The sequence below is a fragment of the Lynx canadensis genome, chromosome A2 (genome assembly GCF_007474595.2).
Source record: "Lynx canadensis isolate LIC74 chromosome A2, mLynCan4.pri.v2, whole genome shotgun sequence".
Classification (NCBI taxonomy): domain Eukaryota; kingdom Metazoa; phylum Chordata; class Mammalia; order Carnivora; family Felidae; genus Lynx; species Lynx canadensis.
The window spans coordinates 3,829,664-3,844,664 of NC_044304.2; the positions used below are offsets into that span (position 1 = coordinate 3,829,664).

Here is a 15,001-nt window from a genome sequence, read left to right on the forward strand (position 1 = left end):
CAACCCACGTGACCAGCGTGCGCACAGCAAGGGGCAATTTGGCCAAGGACACGCGCACAGGGAGGCCGATGGCAGAGTTCAGGGTGACGTGTCGACAAAGCCAAGGGACGCCGAAGATGGTCAGCGACCCCCTAAAAGCTGGGCGAGCGTACGGAACGGACTCTCTCTCACCCTCGTAGGGAACCGGCCCAGACGACACGGGGACTTCCGGCCTCCAGAACCGTGAGAGAATAGACTGGTCTCAAAGCACCCCGTTTGCGGCACTGTGTTCCCGCAGGCCTAGCAAACGCGGCATCCACGTAAGCCAGACCCAGGCTGCGGGCTCGGCTGACTAGGAAGGGGCTGTTCTTGCCCCCGCGGCTCTCCGAGGCTCCCCTGGGGCAGCTCGGCAGCGGTGCCCCGGCTGAGGGCCACGGGTCACACCCTCGGTCACCCTTTCCCCCTGAAGGGCGGTCGCCCAACTGCAGCCAGGTGACGAGATCTCAAAACGGGTCTCACCCACACCCCCAGCCTGGGTATGGCTTTGATCACCCAACATGGGAAGCTCAGACCCGTTTCTAGACTCTGACTTGCAGAGAAGAGACGGGGCCCCACGCAGGAGGTGACGCGGAGACAGCATCGTGCCCACCTGTCATCGGAAAACGACTCCGAGGGCCCCCGTGGTGGGGGGAGCCACGAGGTATTTACTTGCCGCAGTTCAGACGAGCAGGACGCCAAAGGCCAGCGCTGACCTGCCTTTAACGGTCTAGATTCCGCGGCAAGCTGGGCAGATTTTCAGATAGCTCTTTTAAAACTAAACAGCCCAGCGGGAACACAGGCTACTCCGGGAGAACTGGTGATTGTTCAGTAGCCTGTGGGGTGGCTGTCCTAGTTACGAAGGGAATCCAGGTTCCCGGCAGGCGGCACTGAGGTTAACTCTCACCACGCCGGATCACGGCCAGGATTTGTGGGAAGCAGGCCCTCCGGCTTACCCCCAGACCCCCTCCCCGCCCCCCGGCACAGGTCCCTTGGATGCCCCAGCGTGCCCGGGGTCACCTATGCTCTCGGCTGGCATGGGCTCAGCTGTTCTCTGGTAGAAACTCTTCCTGTGGAGTCACACAGGAGGGGCCTGGATCAGAGGATTCATGTACGGCACTTACGGCTGGCCAGAGGCCTTGTCTGGCAGGCTTTAACGAAGAAAATTAGAATTGTTTACAGTGACAAATGAGGAAATTACACACTAAACGCAGGGACTGCCCTCAGCCAGACCCCAACCCCGCACACCATCACTGGACGCCCCCCACCCCAGGCACACCAGCTCGAGGGGTGAAGCGACTGGTCTGTAGGCCCCACGATGCACCCCCCCCCCTTGCCATTAAGAAATCCTAATTCTGGGGCACCTGGGTGCCTCAAGTTAAATGTCCGACTTCGGCTCAGGCAGGTCCCGATTGCACAGTGAGTTCGAGCCCCACGTCGGGCTCTGTGCCAACATATCGGAGCCTGCTTCCCATTCTGTGCCTCCCTCTCTCTGCTCCTTCCCCCCACTCGCGCCCTGTCTCCCTCGGTCTCAAAAATAAATGAACATTTACAAAATAAAAAGAAATCCTGATTCTGATCCCAGCCCTGCCGCCTCCTACAAGCTCTAGGACCTTGGGCAGGTGGCCCACACCCGTTTCCTCATCTGTAAGGAGGGGAGATGGACGTCCCACTCCCCGGGGAGGCCAGGAGAACTGGGTACGGGAGCCTCTACACACACATCGGTGCCGCTGAGGTCGGAAGTGTTCCCTGTCCCGCAATCACTGCGACACACACCGGTGCGAACCGTAAACTTTTATTAATGGAAAATGGAATGCCTTATTAACAGAAATCTTGTCTTAAAAATGGCAGAGATCACGTTTATTAAAAAAAAAAAAAAGTGAATTCACATTGTATTGAGCTACAACATGGTGGCAGGATTTGCTTTTTGTTTCTTAAAAGATTCCACAAGTTCAAGGTAACTCTGGCTGAGATTCAACAGTGCATCTGCCTACCTGGAAACTCGGAGAGGGGTTTAGTAGCGGCGGGTGAAGTGGGGATACGGGTGGGGGTGGGGGTGGGGGTGCGGAACTCTGCTGCCCCGGTCCTGGCCGGCCAGTCCACCTTCCAGTCCGCCACCGGGCACCATGTGACCCTGGGAATGCCCGCCTTGTGCAAAGCCGCCTCGCCTAGGAACAAAGGCACACGTTTGTCCCCTTGAAGTGCTTGCCGCTCTCACCGTTCTGTGGCGCAGCGCATGGCTGTGCAGCCTTTACGGCCCGTTGGCTCTTCCAGGTGAGGGAAGTCAGAATCACAGACTGAGCTCCGGGTAAGTGTCCGGTGCGACTTGCATAAGCTGCCAAGAGCTGCTTTTCGGGTTTGTTTTCAAAACATTCAACCCGGCAAACCGACCAAACGTGCAAAGGAGGGAGAGGAAATGAGGAGTGGGAACAAATCAATTTTATCTGAGCGCAAGACTTCTTACCCCGACATCCCGCCCCGATTTGCCATGTGTCCTGGCCCCGAGGGCCCAGAGAGGCCCCTCTCACCACCTGGAAGAAAAGAAAGACTTTGCACACACTCCCTTCTTAGAAGCGCCTGGAAGCCTCTGCAACCGCTGGAGGGACCAGTCCCCAGGGAGCGTCCTGGGAACCCTCCTTCTACTCCTGGGCACAGGTCAGCCTGTACCTTGCCACCGCGCGTGCTCCCGGCCCGCCGTGCCTGCGTCCACCGAACCCGGCCACACGCGCTCCTGATGCTCCGCCCAGTCACGTCCAGCCCTGTGTCAAAACAAAAAGCCGACCGGAGAGTGTCCCACGTGCCTGCGAGGGGAGGCCGTAGCACGGCCGATCCTACCCGATGTCACGCGTTTCTGAGAGACAACGGCGAAGCGTGAGGACGGACACGCCCCCACGGAGACCCACGTGGCCAGTAAGCACCCGGAGCAGCTCGGCGCAGCCACGTGCATGGGACGGGAGACCTCCACGCGACCCGCTGGGTTGGCCGGTGGCAAAGGGACAGACGCTGGGCGCTTCGGAGGACGTGGAGACAGCGATCCTCACACGTGGCTGGTGAGAACGGACAACAGTGCGGCAGGCTGACCCCGGGACCCAGCGAGTCCACCCCTGGTCATCTACCCCAGGGGAACGGGAAACACATTCACGGGAAGACCCGCGCACGAATATGCTTAGCAGCAGGATCCTCTGACAGCCCCAAGGTGAAACCACCCCAATGGCCAGCAGCTCATGAGCGGGAGACGCAAAACGTGGTCTCTCCACATGTGGCCTGTTACTGAACCCCAAGAAGGAATACGGCTCTGACCCAGGTGACCGTGTGACCGGACCTTGAAAACACTGTGCTGAAAGAAGAGGGACACAAAAGGCCGTGACACGTGATTTCACTTGTGTGAAACGCCCACACAGGCCAACCCAGAGACAGATGGTGGATCGGGGTGCAGGGGCTGCGGGGTGGGGAGGGACCGGGGAGTGACTGCTAATGGAGCTTCCCTTGGGGGTGGACTGTGGTGAGGAGTGTACAACTCTTGAATACATTAAAAAACATCAAATCGCACACTTCAAATGGATGAACCACATGGCACGTGAATAAAGCTCAAAAGAGCTGTTTAAGAAAAAAAAAAAGTTTCAGACAGAAAGTCCAAGTGATTCAAACCAAAACATAAGTCCAACGTGCGGCCACCAGCGGCCACCAGGCGTGTCCAGGAAAGCTTCCCAGACTCGGGCTGAGTCTGGAACGGTCAGGGTACCAGCTGCCAGGCCGGCCAGTGCGCAGAGCCGCGGGCGAGGAGCCCATCAGAGCCCCCAACATCTGTCCTCGAGGATGAAGGCGAGACTGCCCCACGCTGGGTGATAGCCACCCAGCCCTACAGTGACGGTGCTCAGTGTCCCCTCTTGTCTGCAGAGGAGCTCCCCGGTTACATTTCCCACGGATATTTAAGGCAAAACGGACAAAATGGCATTCAAGGACCGAGAGCTCAATGGGTCACCTGGGGAAGAAGACTTTTCATCGCTCCTCTACCGGAGTGGTGCACCCTTCACTCAACCCCTGAAAACCCACCTCGAGATGAGGCAGAACCTTCTGATATGCAAAGACCTGCCTTAAAAACACCTACAGGCCCCTGGGGGACAGGGGCGGGGATGTCCTGGGGCAAGTCTACGAAAGGATCCAGGGCGGTGTCCCTCAGCAGGCAGGGACCCCCAGAGCTGCCCGCTGCTTACCTGGGTGGGGGCGGCGGCCCCCGGCCCTCACTCATCCTCTTGTCGGAGCCGTAGCCCCCCCAGCCGTCTCGGGAGTCTCGGCTATGGCGCTCTGGTGGTCCTCCGTGGCCGTGGCGTTCATCTGAGTAGTGCTGGAAGGCACAAGAGGGACAGGGCACCCTGACCATGCCATTCTTGGACGGGCCTGTAAGGGGACCTGTCCGGGCCCCTTCCAAACCTCACACCTCACCACAGAAGCTCCTGGTGGGCCCTCTGCTTCCTGATCCCCTCCTTGCTCGAGAACTCTTGGGCACCCCTAGAGCTCCATCTCTGGCACCACATAAAGTGCCAGCGGAGGCCTCTCTGGCCCTGTGAGCTCGGAGAGCCCTGCACTTGATGGCACTTGATGGCTCTGCTGAAGGGTCCTCTGAGAGGGTCACTTAGTCCTCCCCAGAAGAATCAGGACACTTCCTTCTTGCTGATGCCAGGAGGGCCCCTCCCACACCCCGGGACAGGCAGCGCCCTCAAACCCCTGTGCGCACCATTCTATGGAGGCAGCAGAGGCCTGTCTATGTGACACTGGAGGCAGGTGCTGAGGACGGGAGCCACTCCGTGCCCCCGGCCAACCGCCAACCAATCCTGTGCTCAAAAACCCAGCACGTCTTTGTAGCGAGACATAATCGCACGATGTTCCCTCAAAAAACACTCCAGTATTTTAAAAAGGCATGATTCTGATGGCCATCCCCTACCTCTCTCTTGGAGAGCTCCCCTTTTCTCTGAGCATCCCTCACAGGGCACCTGCAGATTACCAGAGACACAGGAACCCTCCCCCGCCCCAACACAGGCAAAACGCCTCCCCCATTTGGGATATTGGGGGCAGCTCACGATACTGAGACTCAAAGACACTCTAAGCAAGTGGACAACCCAGAGATGCTTGCGATCTACTAGAGCCAACTGAACAAAAACAAACCCTACGTATTGGAAACACACGTGGAACTCCGTAATCAGAAAACAATTACGCACACTTCACTCACCCTCGCCCACCCCAACACAAAAGCAGGGTGCCCCCAGGCTTGGGGTCGGGTTTTACTTACTTGCCCATCTCGCTCTCCCATCACTGACCTTGAACCTTCTCTCCTGCAAAAGGGAAACATCTCATTCCAACAGCTGCTGATGGCACTAGACAACATTTCGGCAGGCCACACACAAGAGTTTTCCACAATTGGGGTACTTATTCTATTTCACCAAGTAAGAACTGTAATATGCTGGCCTGTGAAAAAAAGCTGGCTTACATCTAAAGCCTTCTTCCAGGGAGTAGGAGTGAAGCTGGATCCTAAGAAGGTGGGAATAAAAATTTTACTGAACTAAAGTCCCTTGGAGGGATCTCAGAAACAGAGGCCCACACCACGAAGCCAAAGACTAATCTATCTGGACTGGTGACAAAATCTAGGGTCTAACAAGAAGCCTTTAGAGGATCCCTAACCTCTGGTTTGACCCAGTCAGTACACATGATTCACAGGATTCTCAAACCAACTCCAGGCATGATTCATTAAATGAGTGGCTTCTCAGCCCATCTCCCCCTGCTCTCCCTTCCCTTACGGAAGAGCTAATGAACGGAGAAATGGTTCAGGGATATGCGGCCCAGGGGACCATGATGAGAACCCCAGAGAGAGAATTCTTAAACTAGAAAATCGAGGGCTGCCTTTCTAATAAACTATATATATATTTCCCATTTAAGAAGACACTGACAAGGGAACCAGCTAAAAAAAAAAAAAAAAAAAAAAAAAAAATCTTCTCAGACACAGCCAGCCTAGTAAACACCCTCCCACGTTGTCCGGTCAGTTCTTACACAGTATGCCAACCCAGGAGCCCATGTCAGTCAGGGAACCCCATGGACGTGGACGCCAGCCTGCCCAGCCTACACAGACTCAGGTGCCTTTCTGAAAACTTCTGTAAACGGCATCCTCACCATAAAAACAAGGAGGGACAAGGCGGAGGAGCAGAGGCTGGGCAAGAGCCCCGGGGAGCCGTGAGGCCCAGAGAGTGGGCCGTGGGGCGCTGAGACATAGGAATCGCCCCAAGCCCCCGATCCGTGAAGGGGGCAACGAGTGAAAGGAGTGGAGGGCCTTCCCGCCATACAAGCTGAGGACACCCTAAGTGAGCCCCGAGTCCAACATCCTGCTCAAGGCCTGTGCTTCTAAATCCCACGTGCAGCCGGTCAGCCAGCCAGCAGGAGCCTCACAAATAAATGAGACATCAGAGAATGAACAGAGACCCATCCCTGCATTGGGCTCAGTTGGCTGTGTCCGTGGCTTCGGGAGACGGTGGGTGCTGACCTGTCAGCCACGTGGTCCTGGTACTGGGCCCGGTCTCGATGGTCAAAGTCGTGGAAGCGGTGATCGGGCCGAGGGAAGTCTGGGCGGTACCTGTCCTCCATGGCCACACGCTTTCCTTCCGGCCAATAAGCATCATCTCGCCTATTTTTTGTTTTTAAAAGGATATGAATTGCATTTATGAGCGAGAACGAGGGAAATAGGGAAGGGGGTGGAGGTGGGGAGAGGAGCTCTCTCCAGACCCGGTATCATTTAAAATGTCCTGCAGGGCTAATCTCTAAACATTCAATCATTATCGCTTTGATTTGATAAATTAAAATCCCCCAAACTGCCAAGAGGCATGCCAGCATTCTCATCTGACAGTCCTGAAAGGAGGGCTGCTGGGAGCTAATTGTATCACAAGGCTGTTAATACCTTGATCCCCGCGTGAGCTCAGATGCAAGTGAAATGAAATATTTGATTCTTCTGGAATGGCATTCTGAGTTGCCACATTTTCACCTTCCTGTCTTCTATGGTAACCTGAACCTCCCTCTGAGTTTTTTTTGCAAAAGCAAAGGGAATTAGATCGGGTGATAGTGAACTGCATACGGCTCAGGATGGCATCCAATTATCTTCCTCCTGATTTTTTACCAGAAAACTAGGCTCATGGGTGGTGGGGTGATGGGTGACCGTCAATTAAGAGGCTCAGAGGAGCTGGAGACCAATAAACCTACTTTGTGAACGGGAAGGCAATTTCTTCTTCCGAGTGCAGCCCGGTGCCTCTCCCCATCCCTGGCCGACCGGCGGCCGCGGCGAGCGCGGGCCTACCCACCGCCCCACCGGGAACCACAGCGTGGATGCAACGGGAGGCCTTGCTGAGCCACAGCACGGCGACCCCTTCAGCAAGTGGCCACCGTCAAGACTTTGCGAGTAACTCAGGCAAACACCGCAGAGCCCCGCGACGGCGTCCAGAGGCACCGGATCCGGTGGGAGAGGGGCCCCGACTTTCCAGGGCAGGGGGGCAGCCGAGGCCGGGTCCTCACCGGCCGTCGTCGTAGGGCCTCCGCAGCACCGGCCGCCGCTCCTGCTCGTAGCGCAGCTGCTCCTGCTGGCGCCGCAGCTCCTCGCGCTCCCGGTGGATGCGCTCCTGCTCCTTGCGGCGCTCGCGCTCCACGCGCATGCGCTCGCGCTCCAGCCGCTCCCGCTCCATGCGCTCGCGCTCCAGGCGCTGCCGCTGGCACTCGAGCTGCAGGCGCTCCCGCTGCAGGCGCGCCTTCTCCTTCCGCTCATGGAAGGCCTCCAGGCGCTGCTCCCGCTCCCGCTGCTCACGCTCTCTGCGGGGACACACACGCAAGGCCGCCCTGACGTCCCCGCGCACACACCCGTGACCGCGCGCCGGGCTGGGCCACGAACCCCAACCTCCGGACTCTCCCTTCTCACAAAAGCAAAGCCAAGGGTGCGCAGGCAGGGAGGGGGCGAAGAGACCCAGCCCGGCGTCCGGGCCAGGAGGACTAAGCCACACATTAAAGGGAGAAGAGTGGGGCGCCCGGGTGGCTCAGTGGGTTAAGTGTCCGACTTCGGCTCAGGTCATGATCTCACAGTTCGTGGGTTCGAGCCCTGCGTCGGGCTCTGTGCTGACAGCTCAGAGCCGGGAGCCTGTTTCACATTCTGTGTCTCTGTCTATGCCCCTCCCCCACTCATACTCTGTCTCCCTCTGTCTCAAAAATAAACATTAAAAAAAAAAATTTTTTTTTAAATAAAGGGAGAAGAGTAAGAAAAGCGGAGGAGAACTGCTACTACGAAAGCCGCCGTGCACACAGAAAACCCTGGAGGAACAAGTAACTAAGCGATGCCCCGAAACAGCCTCTGAGCAGACCTGGGGGACTGTGGGGCCAGGAGAAGGCTAGGCATGAGCAAAGGGGGCCGATGCTATGCGGCCCGGCACCAGGTCTCCTCACCGGCCCCTGCATCCTGGGAGCTGGGGGTGGGGGGGGTGGGGAGCAGGAACGGGGGAGACAGGGACAGGGTACACCCCCTCTGCATCCCAGAAAGGAGTCGCTGTCACTCCTCGTGCCCGCCCTCAGCGACTGGAAAGGCTCCAAAGCCGTTGGGAGCCAGTCAGAAACAAAAGACATCTGAACGGTGCTTCTACTTTCTAAAGCTACATATGCAGAGAGACCAGAACCACACTACTCGGGAAAGCAAATATAGCACAACCGGAGCAGTTTCTACACGACCCGCTTTCACTCAGACAAGTCCTCCTAATACCATGGTGTGAGGCGTGAGGCTTTCGTTCTGCCGAGCAGCACGTGAAGGAAAATGACAAGGGAGCTATGGACGGAAAATGGCAGAAGGCGAAACTGGGAACGGCAGGCCTACTTCCATAAACTGTCTCAACAAAAAAAGGTGTGCGTGGCAAAGAACATCTCGTGGGACCGAGGCCGCCTGAGAACGCTACTCCTCTGAGTAACACCTCTAACAAAAGCACCACATCCCTTGGCTGCATTTTGGATCTTATCTACGTGCGGTTTGGCAGTGAAGACTGAGACCTCAACACTGGAGACCCTCCCACCAAAGCCACACGTGGATGAGCTCACTCCACGTGCCGGGGCCCACCAGGGGCCAGGAGAGGTGCTGCTAGACAGACTCCAGCTCTGACGATCGCCGTGCCGAGGCTGACCGCCGGCCCTCGCCACCCTGGCCCTTCTGTCTCCGGGGACACACGAGGCAGTCATCAAGCCTGGGCGGGCAGGAGACCCGCTCAGGGAGAAAGGCCGAGCACCCCCAGGGGAGCCCACCAACCGGCCAGCCTGCCAGGACCCACTCACCGCCGCCTCTCCGTCTCTCGGATCTCCCGTTCCCGCTGCCTCTGGCGTTCACGCTCCCTTTGCTCTTTGATTTTATCAAATGACAAGATGTCTCTCTTCTCCTTGCTTTCCGATTTGCGATCCTGACTCTTGGAGCTCTGTTTACCAAAATTGGCCGGTTAACACCAGAAAAATGCCAACAGACGCACAGTGAAAGTTACATTTGCGTATCTAGGGTAGACAAAAACTCTTCTGTCCCACATGGTTTCCGGGAAGGCCCTGCCAACAAAGGGCGTCATGGAAGGGGAAGGGGGGATGACACCCCACAAAACCTACAGGCAGGTTTCTTTAGTGCGGCAGAGCCCAGGACTATGTGTAGTCTAGAACAAGGCCTCACAGAGCCACGGGGCGCGTGCATGCTGGATGCACAGCTGCATGACGGACCACACTTCTCAGCCGCTGACTCGGGCCTCAGGCAGGCAGCCTTCGAACAGAACAGGTCAAAGATGCTTAACGTAAAAGAGCACTCCTCATCAGCTCCAGAGCATTAACGGGCAACTTCCGTGCCACTCTCATTTCCAGGACAGGGCACGAAACCTTAACTATTGACTCCTATTCCTGCCCGAGGCCTTCAGGGGCCACGACACCCAAGCTGCCCACGATCACTCTCCCAGGATGCTTTTATAGCTCAGAACGCAGGGCTACCTGCTGACCCACAGCCTCAGAGTCTCTAGAGAATGGGCCTGGGAGACATTTAAAAAAAATTTCCTTAGCTTACTTTCTTAATTACCTCGTGGGTGGTGGGAGAAAGACAGGCAGAAGTTTTGAACAGAAATTTTACCAAAAAAAAACAAAAAAAAGAGAGGACCATCTCATCACAGAAAGATCCATAACCCAAAACACCACAATGACCCCCCCTTTGTCGAGGAGACGGGCAAAGTGACTGGAGTCTGATCACACACACTGTAGGCAGAAGGCAGGGGAACAGACACCCTAAGTGTCCAGGTGAGGGTGCAACCTCGTGCCGAGGCCAGCGCAGCACCGGGGTCTCGGGGTCAGAGCCCTGGGCTCACCACCTCCCACTTACTAGCGGCCAGGGCACCGGACGCAGCCACGGACTGTAGTATCCTGCTGCCTTCCGGAAGGGCACTCTGCTAACACCCATCCCAAAGAATGACATCCGTGTCCCTCTGCACCTAGAAACCCACAGTATGCCAAGGCGTGTGCACACAAATGTCCCACCACAGCAGTTCTCAGCAGGGGACGAGAGACAACCAAGCATCCGTAACCAAGAGCCTGGTTAAAACGATCATGGCTTCCTGAAGAGAAAGGACAACACCTGTGCACCCCGGATGGCTCTCAAGGTCACCATGCTGTGGTCACGTGCTGCACGACTCCATCCGTACATGTTCTCAGAACAACAACATTCCAGAGATGGGAAACAGACAACCGGTGTTCCCAGGGCTGGAGGTGGGCTGGTGGCGTGGGTGTGACAGGCAGGGGATCTCTGTGGTGACGGGCTAGTCCTGTATCTTGATGGCGGTGCTCACAGCGGTCCACACCAGTAACAGAAAAGTCCTAGCACTACGTAGGCACATACACGCCGGATACCAATGTCACCGTCCTGGCTTCGCTACTGTGCTACAGTGACACAAAAGAAGTCACTGGGGAAAGCTGGGGGAAGGGCACCCAGGACCTCTGTACTATTTCTGCAACTTCCTGTGAAACTACCATTATTTCGAAATCCAGCGTACACGCTGGGTGCTCAGCTGGGTGAGCCTCCGACTCTTCGTTTTGCCTCGGGTTATGAGATTGAGCCCCCAGTCGGGCTCTGTGCCGAGCGTGGAGCCTGCTTGCGATTCTCTCTCTGCCCCTTCCCCACTCGCACTCTCTCTCTCTCGAAGAGAAAAGAAAGGAAGTGCGAGGAGTCCATGTGAAAGCGAAGAGGCTTCTGTCCTACTTCTGTTGCCATCCTCCTATACGATCTGAAGATCTGAATGTTCTCATCGGGCGCATGTTACTATTTATTTTTTTAACGTCAGAGTTACTTAGGTGGTGAGATTATGGTTTATCTAGGCTTCCTTGAGAGATTTTTCTATTTTAGTGTCTTTACGGTTTTCACGTACCCCAAAAGGAAAATGACGTCAGGAAGGGATGGATTAAAAATCAAACGCTCATTTCAAAAATAAGTCTCAGCACCACAAACGGTTCTTGGATGAATACTGCTAGCTCGGCATTCACTGGAAGGGGCCGGCTCTCATGAATGGTTGAGCTAGAACCTTCAGGTGGTGAGCAGAGGAGTTTGTTTTTCGGAGTGGGAAAAACAAAACGAGGAACCACTAGCTGGTCCAGCTACGTGTACCACTTAAGAAATGGGAGGTCCGCTCTCTGACAACGCGAGTCGATTTCCCAGCGGACTCCATTTTTCTTTCTTGTTAACGTCACAGAACATGAAGCATCGCCCAAAGCGATGAATCAGCTACCACTAGGTTAACCAAAGAGCAGAACCTGCCTTCTGCCTTGAACAGCCTGGGTCCTGCCCATTCTACCCAATGGTCGGCTTTCTGCGAATCGATTCTTCCAGAAGATGGCGTAACCTCACAGAGAATCGGGGTCAACACATCGTGTGAAGTGAAAACATTCGGTGCTGTTTTGAAATAAGTTGTAGAATCTTTGTGTCTGTACGTACCATCCAACGGCTAATAATATGCCTTCTGAATACATCAAAGAACTCTTAAAATTTTAAAGGCGAAACAAAGCTGTGTTCGTAGTGCAGATCAAAGTGGTCGTTAAACCACCCTCAGATCAGTTGGACCTGAGATAGCAGAAGCAATACTTACTCTCTCTTTTGACCTGCTTGTGGTTTTCACGCTAATGACAGGTTCTCCTTTCGATTTATCCATCACGACTGTCCGTTCCATTCCTCTGCTTCCTTCAGGGAAAAAAACAAAAAACCAGCCATCCATGAAAACCTGCTGAGCCCCCCACTTCCAAAGAGCAGGCAGCACATGGGCTGACCGGGGGCCCGCCAGGCTCCCTCGAGTGACTAACGCTAACCTCTGGAGCCTCTGTGTCTCCTCCTCCTTCCCGTTCTGACACGAAGCACCCACTACCGACATGAGGCACTCCAGGTCTCTGCTCACCTGGAATGAAGCGGCCGGGATTTCCTCACATCTTGCAACATAAATCTAAGCCAAGGTGCGTTCTGCCACGCACACACATCCAACCCACAAGCTTCCTTTACCCTCGCGCTAAATCCTAGCAGCTCCAGGAGAACCAATTTTGATTTTTTTTCTCCTCCACATCCTGGAACGCTCTGCAGAATTCAGGCCCTCATCGCAATCGGACGGTTGGGCTTCCCTTCGTTCATCCACAGCAATAAAGGCCTCCAAATAGAATCTTCCCCTCAATGACACAATAACCAGACTAACCACCAGGACTATTCCTGATTTGGGGAGGTTTGCCATACTTGAGGAACATTTTAAAAACACGTTCCTGGGGCGCCTGGGTGGCGCAGTCGGTTAAGCGTCCAACTTCAGCCAGGTCACGATCTCGCGGTCCACGAGTTCGAGCCCCGCGTCAGGCTCTGGGCTGATGGCTCAGAGCCTGGAGCCTGTTTCCGATTCTGTGTCTCCCTCTCTCTCTGCCCCTCCCCCGTTCATGCTCTGTCTCTCTCTGTCCCAAAAATAAATAAATGTTGAAAAAAAAAAATTAAAAAAAAAAAAAATAAAAAAAAATAAAAACACGTTCCTCGTGAGACTGCCGGTAAATTACACCAAACGCCAAAGATCTAATTTGTAACGCTCTGTAATGCGCTGTACCCAGTTCCCATGCTCCAGATGGCTGAATTTTGTTTGTTTTATTGGGGAGGAGAGGAGGGAGGCGCAGGGAGAATTGGTTTTATTTTTTCCAGACGACATTCCGCGGAGCCTCATGCAAATCTGAAGGCGTGGAACACGATGAACTTTACAAAATGTCAAGAGGTGGCACGCCCCAAGTGCAGCTACGTCAACGGGTACAGAGGTTCTGAGTTTGCACCGTATCTCCGGTTTTGACTCTATCTGCCTTTAACACACACGCAGGAGAAGCCTGACCACACGCCTGCATAACTGCATCCAATCAGTTTCAAGAACCAGGACGCGTCTCCCGCGCATATCTGTCTGCACTCCTGCCAAATGTTACGCAGAAGAGCGAGAGGCCTAGTCGCGGGGCCGCCAGTGAGCAGAAGTCACCAGGGGGAGCGTCCCCACGTGTGTGACATCACCAGACACTCCTTCAGGCCACGTCACCCTGGGGCTGCGATGCGTTCAGAGCCGCCTGTCAACAGAACCCGCGGTCCCCCCCCCTCCCCCCATCACTGAGCTCCTCCCTTCTTGTGGGCACGTGGAAAGCTCTGCTCACCTGATTTGGTGACTCTCGACCGATTTGCAGGTCCTGGTTTCGGCTCATCCTCTTCCTTTTCTTCCTTCTTAATGTCTTCAGGCTTTTTTTCCTCCTTTTTCTCCAACTTCTCTTCCTTCTTAATCACGGTTCTGTTGAAAAACATGGTTACCAAACTTGAGTTCCTGGGACTCGGACGGCAGCTCACACCTCTTCAGACTTGCACACAAAACCAACCAGCCTGGCGGCAGGTGGACGGACACAACTCTCGGAAAACCGCGGTAGGGACAATATCCTCTTGAGAGGCAGAGCCCTCATTCCCCCGGGAGATCTCTGCCACATCTAGAACCGTCAGGACAGAACTGCAGGCTCGTGGCTATTTTTGCCAACTGCTCGATGCCCGGGGATAGCAGAGCGGCTCATGGGCACACACACGGGAAACTACGTCCGAATGCGCGTTAAAAACTAATTTCAAGTGTTTCGCCGTGTGTGGAAAAAAACATTTTTTCCAAATAAATACAGTATAAAATAGAATGGAGGGGTGCCCGGGTGGCTCAGTCGGTTGAGTGTCCCTCAGGTCGTGATCTCGAGGTCTGTGGGTTGGAGGGCCGCTTCTGGCTCTGTGCTGACAGCTCGGACCCTGGAGCCTGCTTCGGATTCTATGTCTCCCTCTCTCTCTCTGCCGCTGCCCTGCTCAGACACTCTCTCTTTCTCGCTCTCGAAGTAAGAAACGTTAACAAAAAACTTAAAAAAAAAAAGAAATAAAATAGAGTGGAGGTATGGGATGAGGACAGGAGGTGGCGGCTTACACGAAGCAGCGGGCCACGGGCCTGTAACAACACGCCTGGTCATTTCTGCGTATTGTGGGGGAGTTAAAATGGCAGGCTACGTCCCAGCTTGTGCAGCAACTGCTGTCACATTTCAACCCGGAGGCAGCTTTTTTCTAAGCAGTGAAATAAATCCTCGTCGCCACCCAAACTTGTCTCCCTTATTCCCTAACGCTGTTATCTCGGGCGATCAAATCTCACACTCCTTAAATGCCCACCGTGTGCCAGGCCCCTCGGGTTCCCTGACCAGGTCCCTGCCCTGTCTTCCCTACAACCCAGGCAGGGCTCAGCCTGTTGGAGAAACCTCTCCCAAGGTCACTCTTCCTCCTTCCTCAACTTCCACAGCACGTCGTCTTTAAAATAATATTCACACTTTAAGAAAAACCTCGTTTAAAAAAATTTTTTTAATTTTTATATTTTAATTTTTCAGAGAGAGAGAGAGGGCACGTGCAAGCAAGCTTAAGCGT

General features: G+C 54.9%; 1 protein-coding gene and 1 long non-coding RNA gene across 3 annotated transcripts in view; one reads left to right on the forward strand and one right to left on the reverse strand.

Moving 5' to 3' along the window:
• Window positions 1-1,794: 1,794 nt before the first annotated feature.
• Window positions 1,795-15,001, reverse strand: part of SAFB2 (scaffold attachment factor B2) — a 33,129-nt gene continuing 19,922 nt past the window's right edge. Inside the window, exons 12-21 of one of the 2 annotated variants that reach the window (XM_030292708.1) lie at window positions 13,729-13,859; window positions 12,168-12,259; window positions 9,349-9,485; window positions 7,564-7,854; window positions 6,545-6,685; window positions 5,303-5,345; window positions 4,230-4,360; window positions 2,683-2,774; window positions 2,480-2,546; window positions 1,795-2,183 (exon numbers count right to left, since the gene is read on the reverse strand). In XM_030292708.1, the coding sequence (XP_030148568.1) occupies window positions 2,030-2,183; window positions 2,480-2,546; window positions 2,683-2,774; window positions 4,230-4,360; window positions 5,303-5,345; window positions 6,545-6,685; window positions 7,564-7,854; window positions 9,349-9,485; window positions 12,168-12,259; window positions 13,729-13,859 (1,279 nt within the window). In that variant the 3' untranslated portion in view covers window positions 1,795-2,029. The other variant, XM_030292718.1, reaches the window with a different exon arrangement.
• On the forward strand, window positions 4,338-10,462 carry LOC115499297. The gene is made up of 3 exons (XR_003964106.1): window positions 4,338-4,427; window positions 9,248-9,250; window positions 10,452-10,462. It is a non-coding gene; the product is annotated as an uncharacterized LOC115499297 (long non-coding RNA).